Here is a 14,247-nt window from a genome sequence, read left to right on the forward strand (position 1 = left end):
GCAAATAACAATTATAAAAACGAGGATTAAAGTTAATATAAAAATTAAATTTTAAGAGATAAAATTGAAAAATAAATATTCAAAATAAAAAATATATATATATAGCAATAAAAAATTTGAAGACCAAATTTGATATAATCAATATATAATATGATATTTTTAAATTTTTTATAACTTCTAAGAAGTGTTTTCTACTTAAATTTTTTAGGAAAATACTTTTCTGAAAATAAAGCTAAATTTTTATTTGATTAAAAAGTATTTTTTATTAATTAATTTTTTTAATAATAAATAAATTAAAAAAATTAAAAAATTATTTTCCAAAAAACAAGAATCTGAGATAAATCCTGTATTCCAATACAAAATGTACTTGGGAATAATCTCCGTCCTCGAACAAAAATTAAAAAAAAAAAATCACTACAAGTACATGGAGTTCGATGTCGTACGTGGCAACGGCATTGACCACGTGGCATCACCATGCAAAGGTGTTCACGGACAGAACATCTTCCAAGTGGCTTTCACAAACCAACGTGCAGTCAAACCTCTAATCTAGAATCTCTATCCTTGGAAGCATGTATCTTTGGCTAATGTTGATGGGAGATTACTTAGAAATATTTTTTAAAAATATTTTTATTTAAAAATATATTAAAAAATATTTTTATTCAAAAAAAAATATTTTTAATATTAATATATTAAAATAATATGAGAAAACTAAAAAATAATTTAAAATAAAAAAATTTAATTCTTCTTTAAAAATACGTTTAAAATACAAAAATAAATAAAATATAAATAATAAATTAATTGGTAAGCTCAGGTCTTCTTATAGAGTATTTGAAAGTATGGTGTGCTTGTGTTTTTAAAGTTAATTTCTGCTAAAAAATATATTAATATAATATTTTTTTATTTTTAAAAAATTATTTTTGATTTCAGCATATTAAAATAATTAAAAAATATTAATTTCAAATAAATAATTTTTTCAAAAGCTTTTATGAAATAAAAAAATAAATATTCCCCTAATGTCCAATTTCCAAAATCATTTTAAAAGAATATATAAAAATGTTGATGCCAAAGCAGTTCCGGTATTGTCCAAAGCAAATCTGAAGGTTTTTTTTTTTTTTTTTTTCCACATGCATAGAGCTTTGGTATGAGATAAGTTCTTGATACGTCAGTTTTGTCCGGTTGCTGTGGTTCCTTTTTTTTTAGTGTGTTAAAAGATCCTTTTGAGCTAGCACATGAAAGAAAAGGGAATTTTTTTTCTTACTATTATCAACTTGATTTTTAATCTTTGTTGGTATTATTTCATATTAATATAATTATGAACATCAAAATATTTTTAACACAATTATTTTTTTATTAATTTCAAAGAAAATAATAAAAATGTCAAAAACATGAAAAATAAATAATGATTGTTCCTTGTGAAGTTGTTTGAAAATAATATAAAAAATAATCAATCTTTTTTTTATGAAAATTGATATTGAGAAAATGATAAAATAGTAGATGATGGAGAAAAAAAATATATATATATATATATAAAAAAAAAACAAAGAAGAAAACATTTTAGAATCATCACAAAGACATGTAAGAACCTATTTTGAACCTCAAAGCATGTTTTGATCTATCCTGGAAACCCAAAAACATGAGCTCCCTCTCTCCTCACCCTCTACGTTCATGGGCCTTGTCATAATATAAATAAAATTTATGAATATATATATATATATATAAAGCCTAAAATGATGTTGCCATTAATATATATATATATATATATAGCCTAAAATGATGTTGCCATTATACAAAGGCCTAGCTATAGTGAAATCCCGTTCTGTTTTAACTTCTTTACTACATTTATAAAATTTATTTTAATATCTTAATTAATTTGAAAAAAATAGGTGAATAAAATTTCATAATTTAATTTGTACATTGTGAAATATAGTATATAGTTCAATTTTTTTAAGTTCAATAAATTTTATGAATATATTTAATTTTGATAAATGAACAATGCTAACAAGCAATCAATTATCTACATCATCTACAAGTATAACTAAAAAATAAATATTGGAAGGTAAGAATAGACTATGAAATGGTGCTAGAGGAATCTTTATTGGAAGGATGCTTAATTTTGATAAATGAGTTTATAACCATTTGAAAAGATCTATTATTATTTACTTGGTAGTTTTTTTTTATTTTTTAAATCTAATATAAATTTATATTAAAAAAAATGAAAGTTAATTGATGTGCCAATGCTACTCCAAATTGTTTTTTTTTTTTTGAACAACTACTTGAAAAGAATAAGGATTCACATTTTTAATACATGGTGGAAGAACCGTGATCAATTCTAAAACGAGACACAATTAGCCAAAAATAACATAAATTAAAAAAAATATTAAGCATTAAATCCTTGTTATTCAGATATCTTTTTATTCAGAATGTTAATCTATAGTCAATGTGTGTGTGTGTTTTAAGAAAAAAATGGTGTTATACAAAGTATGTATTTATCATTAGATTTTTAAGAACCATGCATCTTGTTTTAATTAATCATCGACCTCTATTATTTTAAAAACAATATTTAGTACCTAATCATTATTTTTTGTCAGGCAATATGAAGAATTATTTTTTAAAATATTGATTATTTTCTGTACTAATTCTTAAAAATAAACAAAAACATAATTTTTTTATGAGGTTGTATGAAAAAATAAAAAACAATTGCTAATTATTGGGAGTATTGATATTGAAAAAAATACAAAAAAAAATGAAAATGTAAAAAGAAATATAAGAAAGGCCAACCTAGTAACGTTAAAATAAAATAATAAAAAGAAAAAAGAAAAAGGGGAAAGGATAAACGAAAAGTAGCCAAAAATTGAAAATTTATACCGAAAACTCGAGAGCCACTGTTTTGGCACTCCACATCTATCTGCTATATCAATTTTATTCAAGTAGCCAAAAATTGAAAATTTATACCGAATGTTTTGGCACTCCACATCTATTTGCTATATCAATTTTATTCGAAATCACCTTCCGATCATTTCAAAAATATTTTAAATCTCAAAACATGTTCAAATTCATTCAATAACTCCATCAGTTATTTTATCATTAACACTATCAATAAATATGATATATGACAAATAAAAAATACCACATTTTATTTTATTAATAATTTATTTTTATATTACTAAGAAAAATAAGCCGTGAATGAGTATATATTGTTAATAATATTTGCTATAATTTTTTTCTAATTCTCTAAAACTTTTTAAGAGATTTTATCTTGTTCGCGGATCCTTTGAAATAATAAGTATCATTTCATGTAATGTTTTAACAACTCTCTAAAACTTTTGGATAGAATTAATCTATCAACAATTATATCAGCAATCTAATTAATTTTTTAAAAAAAGATAATAGACAAAGAAAAAAATAAATAAAAAATTAAAATTAAAATAGAAAAACCAAATATTTATTACAGATTTTAAAACTTATCATTTTGACTACAATCCATCTAAAAGATAAGGATTAAAAGAAGAGAATGAGGAGGAGAATCTTTATCTGGATCAGAAAGCTAATGAGACGGATTATAAATACCATCCATGTTTGATCTCAGCTTCTTATATAATTATTGGGGTTCAGTCGTCTCAGGATTATATTGATCTTACTCAACAACAAAATAGGTCATTCAAGCTTCAACATATTACTTAAAAATTATCTAAAACTTTAAAGATTGATTGCTCGGAATAATTATGAGTATTCAACAATTGAAATATTATAAGCCATTCACAAATCCTCTTGTAGTTGAGATATCATAAACTCAATATCTATTAGGTTATAAGACAATATAACGTTAAGAGCTATAGGAAGTTATCTATAAAAAATTTGAAGGCCTGAAGAAAGACTCTTTAACTGTCATTGTGCCTTGAAATAAATCAACATGCTTCAATTACAGCGACCAGGGCGGAGGCTTTCAAACCATTAGCAATTCACCAAAAGTGAATATTTACCGTATTACCACGCACCGATCCATGGAACAGAGAGCGTATGGTTTCGATGCTTTTGGTTTGTGATGGATGTCAAAGAAAATAGTCTTCTGTATAACTTAACGAGATAATGTGATTTTTATTGCTTCAGGTGTGTTTGTCTGGTGCTGCAAATGGATCAAACTCCTGTTTGAAAGGTGTCAATATATGGCGTTGTGTCAAACTTTGACCTTTCAAACTCCGAGGAACTTGAGAGTCCTCTTGCGATCTGGTGGCTCTTTTGGGTGGCCACGAGTTGGTTTTTCCCTGCTGATTCGCCATCGGAGAATGGTAAGAATTTGCGTTGACATCCCACAAACCAAAGGCAAAAATTTGAAGAAAAGCGCTGACTTAAACATTGTCCGAAAAACAAAGTCCAATTTCTTATCCTCGGTTTCAATTTAAGTTTCGATATTTGAATTTAAGTCCTAATATTTGAAATTTTCACAAAAAAAAAAAAGCGATATCATTTTTGCAAAATTGAATATGGACCCATTGTTAGGATTTTTTTTATACCATTAGAAGTCCATAATAATAATAATAATCAAAGTAAAATATCAATTTTAGTCTTAAATTAATTCAATATACAAAAAAAAATTCTATCAACACAACAAACCCAACATTAAAAAATAAAATTAAAAAAATCTAAGTTACTATCAACACAACAAACCCAACATTAAAAGATAAAATTAAAAAATTTTATTATAAAAAATAAATTAAAAAAATCTAAGTCAATGAACACTAACTTTTAAAACTCGTAACACAGGTTTTAAAATTGAGATCACTCTATAAAGGGTAAACCCAAAAAATTCATGAAGTCAAATTCTCAATCAATAAAATCCTTATCAATAAATTATTGAGAGTTAAAATTAAAAAGGAAATTTTCAATAAAAAAATTTAAAGTAAATTTCAATAAAAAAAATTAAAGTAAAACAAATAACAATAAAAAAATAAAGATTATCATTGTTCACATATTAGCATGTACAATACACACCAACAACTTTGATTTTTAAATTATATTTTATATTTATTAAAAATCAAATTACCTATAAATTAATTTGATTATAACTAAAAACTATGATTAAAATACGAAAAACCTGCAAGTTAAAAAAAATTTGCATGTAAATGTAGTATAATCATTTTACTATACTTAAAAAAGAAAAGTTCAAAAGACACTCTCAAGTTCTAGTTAAATAAATTTTGTTTGTAAAAGTAATTTGATTATTCTATTATGCATTTAAAAGTTTAGAAGATGAAATTATCCTCTCGACTAAAAAAACCCAAAAACATATATCATGTTACCCCACTAGCTAGTTCGATATTTTAATTGAAAAGGTATACAAATTGCTTTGAGCACCATCTTAAAACCGTTTTTGATTGTTGAATTCATAGGCTTGTTTGTGTTTTATCTCTCACAACTCCGAAAAGGTATACAAACCGTTTTCTTACGATTTGGCCTTGGGGAAAAGCAATGAGCATGGCCACCCAAAAACCATAGTGATTCTCGTTAACAATCTCCCACCGGAGGGGACAAGGGCCTCTCAAAAGGCAATCAGAAGGGGTAGCGCTGCTGGGATTCAACAGTTCAAGCCCAAGAATTTTACGCCTCTTTCTATATTAAGATGATATGGTAACAACTGAAACTACTATAATTTAATGTGGCTGACCATTTTTATAATTGATGTGCCTATCCATTAATTCTAGGGGCGTCCCCCAATATTTAACATCAAAACTCTCATTTACATAAATCACGAGGAGATTGATCTCCCCAGCACTTTGGCACCTCCGACTAATACCCACATGATGGCACACAAGACTCCAATAATTGACAATAAAACAAATCCCTTATTTCCACCAGTGCTCCTTACACTTGCAGCACCATTACCTGCATCAACATTGATGTTTTTGACATTCATTCTAATCCTGCTGAAGCTTGACATCCGTTCAAAAGCCTTATTAACCAAAGGGTTCTCTGAGGCTGACGCAGGGGTAGTAGGGATGGACTCAACAAAACCCCACAAGGCAGAAGATAACCAACCATTAGCAGCATCACCCTCTTTGCTCCCTTGATTTCCATTGGCTCCAGTAGAATTATTGCTCGATTCACACACAGCACCTGAACATGACCAAAATGACCGCCTATTAGACTAACACTACTTTCCAATGGTTGTTATTAATAATATACAAAGGAAATACTTGTACAAGAGCTCTTGAAACTGGCTCAAAGTCCCAAATTCACATAGGCTTTTCTGCCTCACAGGCCACCCATCTCATCAAGAGCTCTGCACTGGTTGGCTAAGACAACAGCGACTTTGTACAAAATAAAATGGTAGCTTAGTACACCAGATGGAAGACAGAATTAATGCAGTAACTCTGCAGGTCAAACTAGTTATATACCTGTTGATTGGGAAAGAATCCCATGATGTGATTCTGAAGTAGCTAATGCATTATTTTGATGATCATGCACCCACAGCTGATTGTTCATCTGCTCCACATCAAAAAATTGTGGCTGCAGCTCATAATCTACCTGGTTGGCCACCAAATTTGGCTGCAACTGATAATCCACCGGGTTTGTTATTGAATTGGTCTGCAGCTGGTAGCTTGCTTGGTTAACCATATCACAACCATAGGAACTCACGTATGAACATGAAACTGCTTCCTGATCAACAGGCCCTATGTCCCGCAAAAACATCGCTGCATCGTGGTACAGGTCAAACTCACTCAATCCATCAAAATCATCAAACTGCAAGTTTTCAGCAGGTTGCTCAGTGTTGGAGAATGAAGGCTCTGGACCAATAAGATCATCAATTTCCAGGAAATCCTCTTCATTTAGCTGGGGAGCAGATGTGACCTCAGATGCCTCGTTCAATTGCAATGTTGAGGTAGCTGACTGGTTAAAGTTAAAGCTGGTGTGTTCGTTGTAGTGCTGACCACTTGTCGTCAACACTCCAGCTGGTTCAGAAACAACTTCCCTGAAAGATGGATCAACTAAAGTACTTTGTGCCTCTCCTTCACTAGCAACCTGAAAAATTGAAATGGATCAATACAAATCTGAAAAGGTACAAATAAAACAGAAGCATAGAAACCACATAAACAATGTAACTCTAGTTTTACTTTGCAAATGCACAACCAAAGCATTGTATCTCGTCAATCAGTGATATCATTTAAGACTTGTTTTGGACACAAAAAAAAAACCTGTGATGCCCAATTTTGGGACATGACACATAATGGTTAAGCTAGATATCACTTTGACCAAAGATGCAATCAACTTGTAGTTACAACAGTCAGTATGCTTTGGGCCAGTTGAGGTGAAAAGGAAAGGAAGAAACATTAAAGAATTTACTATAACACAAACCTGGGGCAGTAGATAAGTGAAATCATTGTTCTGTAGATGGTTACGAGCAGGTTCTTCAACTATTTGTAATATTATGTCCTCAAAATCATTCAATGGCGGCTCAAGTTGAGCTGACACTCTAACATTATCAACAAGAGACACTTCATTATGCTGCTCAACAGGAATCTCTGGAGTAACCAAGCTATTGACACATGGATTTTCATCATCAGCCCAGTCCTCTTCCTTAAATGGTGCTCCATACTGTTCACCATTCTTAGGTCCAGGTCCACTTTTTTTGAATACCTTGTAAAGCGCATAATAATCCTGATGCAGAAAATACACAAAAGAAGAGGATTTAATCAGCACCAAATGCATAATGTGAACAAAAACAAAATAAAACCACTACACTAAATACCTGCACATTTGGGCACCTATTAAGTTCTTCTTCATCCAAAGTATACTCGTGCATCACCCAATCAGTTCGTTGACCGCTTGGCGCTCGGCCTCTGTAGAAAACTAGGGTTTTCTTCACTCCAACATTCCGAGAATTGCACACAACAATGCGATCCTTCCCTGTTGCTTTCCAATACCCCTGTCTGGTCGCCCTATTTGACCTTGCTCCATTAGGATACTTCCTATCCCTTGGACTGAAGAAGTACCATTGCCTATCCCCAGTCTTCAATATCGATTGCCCTGCAAGATCATTTTTTGATTTGTTAGCAATAGATAACTCAATCTTCCAAACTCTTAATTCTCGCCTCTTGGAAAGCAGGCAAACAGTAAATTCACAGCCAATGCTATCAATGCAATTTTTGCAGTACAAGAAATACAAAACCGAAAGAAGTCTACAATTCACCTCAAACTAATGCTTCGACAATCAAAGTAAATTGATCAAACAGTCAACACCGCGCCTAACATCAAAATCAATTCAACAAAGAAGATAAACATCAAATCCAAGGATCAACTAGCCAAACAAACACACAGGGAGCTAATAATCAGTCAAGAAAAAACTCGAATTGGAAAAAATTCCCAAAGAAAACCCTCTCCTTCAAATCAGTTTCACAGCAATAAACCATTCCAAATCATAAAAAATAAAAAAAATAAAAACTTATCAAACCAAAAATCCACATAAAACCCAAATCAAAATTCCAAAACACATACTAATTAACCATTATCAGCTCCCTAAGTCCTGTAACCAATCCCGAAATCCTCCGGTCAAATTTAAACAAAACATAAATGAAAACCAAAACCCTTAACAATCATACAAAAACACAACTCAAATCAACGCCAGTTAAAAAACAAAAAGAAATAATATGAAAAAGATAGCATACCAGGCAACTCCTCAGGATCCCACTTGTAAACATCAAGTTCCCGAATAATATTGAGTTTTGTCCTTTTCTTACAGATCTTCTTCTTCAAGTAGTAAAGCACAAGTTCCTCGTCTGTCGGGTGAAACCTGAACCCAGGCGGCCACGCCGTTTGATCAGCGCCGAGACAAGAGTCGGCGGTGACCTTCATCGATATGTTTGACGGATGATGAGATAGAGAATTTTTAGAGAGAAATGCGATTTTTTATTTAATTTTTGGAGTTGATTTGTTGTTCACACAAAGTAATAGTAAAGGATTGCGAGCGTGCTTGGTGGGCTTTAAAATGAGCGAGAAGTTACGAGGAAGCGCACGCGAAGTTTCAGTGAGGTTTGTAGGGCATGAATAGAAAATGATCGTAATTTTAATTCGTTGTTTTTTAAAATATTTTTTTATTTTATAATATTAATATATTTAAATATTTAAAAAATTTAAATTTTTTTAAACATAATATAATCATGTAAATAAACACATTCTTAATCTTTATTGTGTTATGGTTAAATTGTCTTTATCTCGATTATTTTAAAAAATATTTGGTTAATTAATATATTATAGTATTGTAAGGGTTTTAATGAAAAATCTTTCTTAAAATCTTTAATAAAAAAGTTATAAGTTTTTTTAAAATCTATTTTTTAACTTGTAACCTTAAAATTATTACAGTATCAAATAAATTTATAATATTTTAAAATTTATTTTTTCAAATTATAACTTTAAAAATTACTATAATGTCAAATGCATTTATAATATGTTCTAGGGGTTTTAGTTAGGTGTGTTGGTGAATAGTTACACCATGGTATTTTATAGATCTTATTAAAAAATCTCTCTCGAAATTCTTTACAAAAAAAGCTAAAATTTTTAAATAAAATTTAAACATATTTTTTAAAACTATGACTCTAAATATTATATAGGACGTGAGGCATTCATTGAAGTACTAAAGAGAATTTATTGTGAATTATAATAGTCAATTATTTTTTTGTTTTTCATCAAGTCAGTTAAGAAAACTAAGCTAAAGGGGAAAATAGTATTTTCCATATAATTCATTTATTGTTTTTCATCGGGGTGCAAGTTATTTTTATTTTTTATTTTAAATTATTTTTTTTATTTTTAAAATATTATTTTGATATTAAAAGTAATTTTTATAAATAAAATAATATTATTTAAATATATTTTTAAATAAAAATAATCATTACAATACTAATATAAATCAATATATTAATACTATTTGGAACACGGTATAAATTATATTTCATAAAAAAATTAAAAAAATATTTTAATTAAAAATTATTTTTATATATTTTTTTATTATTTTATGTATAATTTTAAATCTAATTTTTAAAAAATAATAAATATTATTTTAATATATTTTAAAATCAAAAACACTTTAAAAAATAAAGATTCCGAACTCCTCAATTACCATAACCAATGTGCAACATGGTCAAGCAATTTCTTGGACAATAAAGAAAGAGGCAGAACTCCTCAGTCTCGTGTGAATGAGAAAGCAAGTGGGAGAAAAAAAAGGTAATTCAAGGGCTCTCAATAAAACACAATGGGACAAAGATAGGCTATAACCAGCCAACTGCAGGGTACTGTTGGGGTTTGGAAATGTCAACTAATTATAATTGAAAGTATTTTTTATTTAAAAATAAATTTAAATAATATTTTTAATTTTTAAAAAATTATTTTCGATATTAATATATTAAAACAATATAAAAATATTTAATATTTAATAAAATTTAAAATTTAAATAAATATAATTTTCACCGCATTTCCAAAAAAACTTTAAACATACACATCCAAACTAGGATAAAATTGAAACAATAGTTTTAAAATAAAAAAATTACATGGTATACTAAAAAAATATTTAAAAACACGATGTAAAATATATTTTAAAAAAATTTAAAATTTAAAATTATTTTGATGAATTATATTAAAAATAATTTTTAAAAATTAAATAATTAGTTTAATATATTTTTATATAAAAAATACTATAAACCTCTATCACAATCATAAACAAATACAAACAGTCGTTCATGAGAGTCATGATTACCGGCAAGACCCCAGCAACAAATGCCTCACTGAGGCTGTCTAGGCAGAAGGAAGTCCATCCAAATGCCATCAACGTAGTGTCGAAAAGACACAAAATCATCCAGTCCTAAATTCTAAACAGTCAACCTAACACCCCATTGAGAATTCTAGACAAAGAAAAGTTGGAAACAGCAACCCCGAGAACAGCGTGTGAATCCAAAATAGCAGGGGTCGAAATAGCAGCCTCAAACGTGCAAAAAAATCGACATGGATGACTAGTAAATGTTCGTGAAAGCCATGACGACAGCCCACCTCTCTAAAAACAACCAGCCAATTATTTAGATGATGGTTAAGTTATAAAATTTTAAAATTAAAAAATTTATTTTTTTTGTAGTTTTAGGTTTGAGTTTTTAATTATTTATATAGTGATTATTGGAGACTTATATAATCGTTAACTTCAGAACTCATAGAATTAGTCATAGTACGTGACTGGCTTGAACACCCACATTAATTTAAAAAAAAAATACAACCAAACTAATAAAAAATATGTATTCTGGATGTGAAGACAAACTTAAACTTCTGCAATGAAGGAAACTAACCAAAAAAAAAAGTTATGCACTGAATGAGCATACACATACATACAAAAAGGGGGTGGGGGAAGAAAGAAATAAGTGTTGAAAAGAGTATATTTTTTTATAAAACGCAGAAAGATAATATAAAGGGTGGGAGGCTTTTAGAAGATATAGGAAGGTAATAGAAGAGTGGAAGAGTTTAGGAAAATAAGTGTGAGAGGAATACTGAGCCATGTCTTTGAATGTTTCTTTAATTAATGTGAATAATTTTGACCATGACCACAAATATCCAGTCTTGCATATGTATATATATTAAATGTTTCTGCTAATTATTAATTGAACTAGTATGGTGTGAACTCACATCAGGTCATGTACTTTGGGTTTTAATTAACTGACAATATGGTCAATTAATGCATAATTATTTATTCTAGCAAGTTTTCATTAATTGCCAAATAACTCATGATGACAGGTTTCGTATTTGTTTTTTTATGTTGCTTAGCGGATAATAAATGCAATACCTTAATAATAAAAATACCAGTACAGTCAAATCATTGATATTAAAGCATATTAGGTATATTTATTATTAAAAATATACAATAATGACAGTAAAGCTAAATTATATAGAAAATATAATATAATTCTTCTTATAAAATATTATAAATTGTTATAATATTTTTTTAGATATTTTTTATGATTTTTTAAAATTATTTTTGGTAATTTTATTTTTTCAATGTTTAGCTGGTTAAGAATTTAATTTCTAATTTTTTTCTAAAATACTATGAATTATTGCAGTATTTTTTCATGTAATTTTTTATAATTTTTTAAAATTATTTTTTATGATTTTATTTTTTTAATATGGAACTGGTTAAAAATTTAATTTTGTATTTTTTTCTTTTTTTTTTTTACAAGTAAAGCTGGATCATGTGAAGAAAACACCATGACTTTTCTCACAAAATAATATGAATTGCTACAGTATTTTTTATATGATTTTTTACTGTTATAATTTTTTTTTAATTATTTTTGTTGATTTTATTAGAGAAAGGACTATAGCTTTCATCACTAAACATTATAAATTATTACAGTATTTTTCTTCATAATTTTTTTATTGTGATTTTTTCTAGAATTATTTTTATTGATTTTATTTTTTAATATTACAATTACAAGTAATTATTGCAAGTAAAGCCAAATCATAAGAGGGAAGCACTGTAGTTTTCCCTCACAATATACTGTAGATTGCTATAGTATTTCACGAAATGTTTTTTTTTTATTATGATTTTTTTTTAAATTATTTTTATCAATTTTATTTTTTTGATATTGAGTTAGTTGATAATTTAGCTTTATATTTTTTTTATTAGCAAAAAAGCTAAATCATATAGCAACATGCTAAATGATGTACGGAAAACATTGTAATTTTCTTCATGAAATACTGTGAATTACTACAAGTCATTTTATTCAATCTTTAAACTTTTTTCATTACTAACTTAACTTTTTTTATCTCATAAAATATTAGCTCCATCGCATCTTCAATTTATATTATTTATCCAGTGCTAATTTTAATTACAACACCTTCAAACATATTTGCTCCATAATGCAATTTATTTTATATAGAATATATAAGGTGATAATATATATTTATATTTATATATGTATATGTATATTTCTCATTACATAACCTATCCCTTAATTAGAATATCTAGGAGCGTGTTTAGTATTTGTATTTAGAAACATTTCAAAAGTAGTTTTGGCATAAAAAATATCAAATTTTTTGCTTAGTTTTTTTTTTCTTCTAGACTAATGTTTTTTTTGTCTCACCTTTTTTTCATGGTTTAATTAGATTGAGTTATAGCTAAATATTTTTTTCTATTTAATTTCTATTATTTTTTTAATTTATAAATAATATATTAAATTATGAATATTTTTCAATTTTACTCTTTATGATTTTAAAATATTTTAAATTCGATCCTTATTTTTTTAATCACAATTTATTTTATCTGAGATCACTTAAAAAACTCAAATTTCATCCTCCCTATGTTTTGAAATTTAAATTTTAGTCTTTATTCTATTGATTTTTATTTTGTTCTTAGATTTTTTATAACATTTTAATTTATTTTCAATAATATCCTTTCACCCAATTTGTGATATTTTTTTTATTGTAGTTCCCATCCTTTTGATTGTGTTTTTTAAATTCTCTAGTTAAATTGATTTTTCTTTTCATTTTGGTTCTTTGATATTTTTTTATTTCAATTTTTATTCTCTTTCTTTTGAGCCTTTTTGTTAATTTGATTTTTAAAAAATTTTCCTTTCCATTAAAATAAATAAAAAAATTAAAGAGGACTTCTTGCCTAGTGACCACCAACAAGAGGATAAACCCGACGCCTTTTCTAGGCTGGTTGTGTTTTGGAATGTAATTGTTGTTTTTTTTTTAAATTATTTATTTTAAAAAATATCTTATTAATATTTTATTATTTTTAAAATTAATATATTAAATTATTTTTAAAATATAAAAAATATATTCATTTAAAATAAAAATTAAATTTTTTTTAAAAAAATTTAAAACATAATATCAAATAAATACGAGAACTTATTTTATATGAACTCGAGAGATTATAATTTAATTTAATTTAATATGTTTTAAATTTATTTTTTAAGTATTATTATTTTAATTTTTATACATTTTAAAATTATTAAAAATTTATATAACTATTAATTTTATAATCCATAAAATTAATTAAAGTATATATATAGACACCGCATTAAAAATAAAATAAAATAGAAAAGTATAAGTTCATGACTAGTCAACTGGCACCTGGTAAAACCACTTGGCCAGCAGAACATGTCCTTTTTGGATGTTTCCTAACACATCACTTCCTAGCGTCATTTGAATTAAACCAAACAGTACAGGGTATCCTATTTTCCTGATGTATATCATTTAAATAATAATAACAATAATAAAGAA

At 27.2% G+C, this 14,247-nt stretch overlaps 1 protein-coding gene and 1 long non-coding RNA gene across 3 annotated transcripts in view; one reads left to right on the top strand and one right to left on the bottom strand.

The window, feature by feature from the left end:
• LOC105139881 (uncharacterized) overlaps positions 1-13,495 on the top strand; it is a 23,010-nt gene extending 9,515 nt beyond the window's left edge. The window contains exon 3 of the long non-coding RNA XR_845058.1: positions 13,485-13,495. This is a non-coding gene — a long non-coding RNA (uncharacterized LOC105139881). The remainder of the gene's footprint in view (positions 1-13,484) is intronic.
• On the bottom strand, positions 5,580-8,972 carry LOC105139880 (NAC domain-containing protein 69). Of its 2 annotated transcripts, none has more exons than XM_011046511.1 (5): positions 8,661-8,968; positions 7,745-8,022; positions 7,351-7,653; positions 6,393-7,017; positions 5,580-6,111 (listed from the first exon to the last, which is right to left on the bottom strand). In XM_011046511.1, the coding sequence occupies exons 1-5, from the start codon at positions 8,845-8,847 to the stop codon at positions 5,744-5,746; spliced, it is 1,761 nt and encodes a 586-aa protein (XP_011044813.1). In that variant the 5' UTR covers positions 8,848-8,968; the 3' UTR covers positions 5,580-5,743. The 2 variants fall into 2 exon arrangements, with proteins under 2 accessions (XP_011044813.1, XP_011044815.1); XM_011046513.1 differs by lacking the exon at positions 5,580-6,111 and adding an exon at positions 6,138-6,305 and having other exon boundaries at positions 8,661-8,972.
• Positions 13,496-14,247: the final 752 nt, after the last annotated feature.

Source organism: Populus euphratica, unplaced genomic scaffold, assembly GCF_000495115.2.
Source record: "Populus euphratica unplaced genomic scaffold, PopEup_1.0 scaffold185.1, whole genome shotgun sequence".
Taxonomy (NCBI): Eukaryota; Viridiplantae; Streptophyta; class Magnoliopsida; order Malpighiales; family Salicaceae; genus Populus; species Populus euphratica.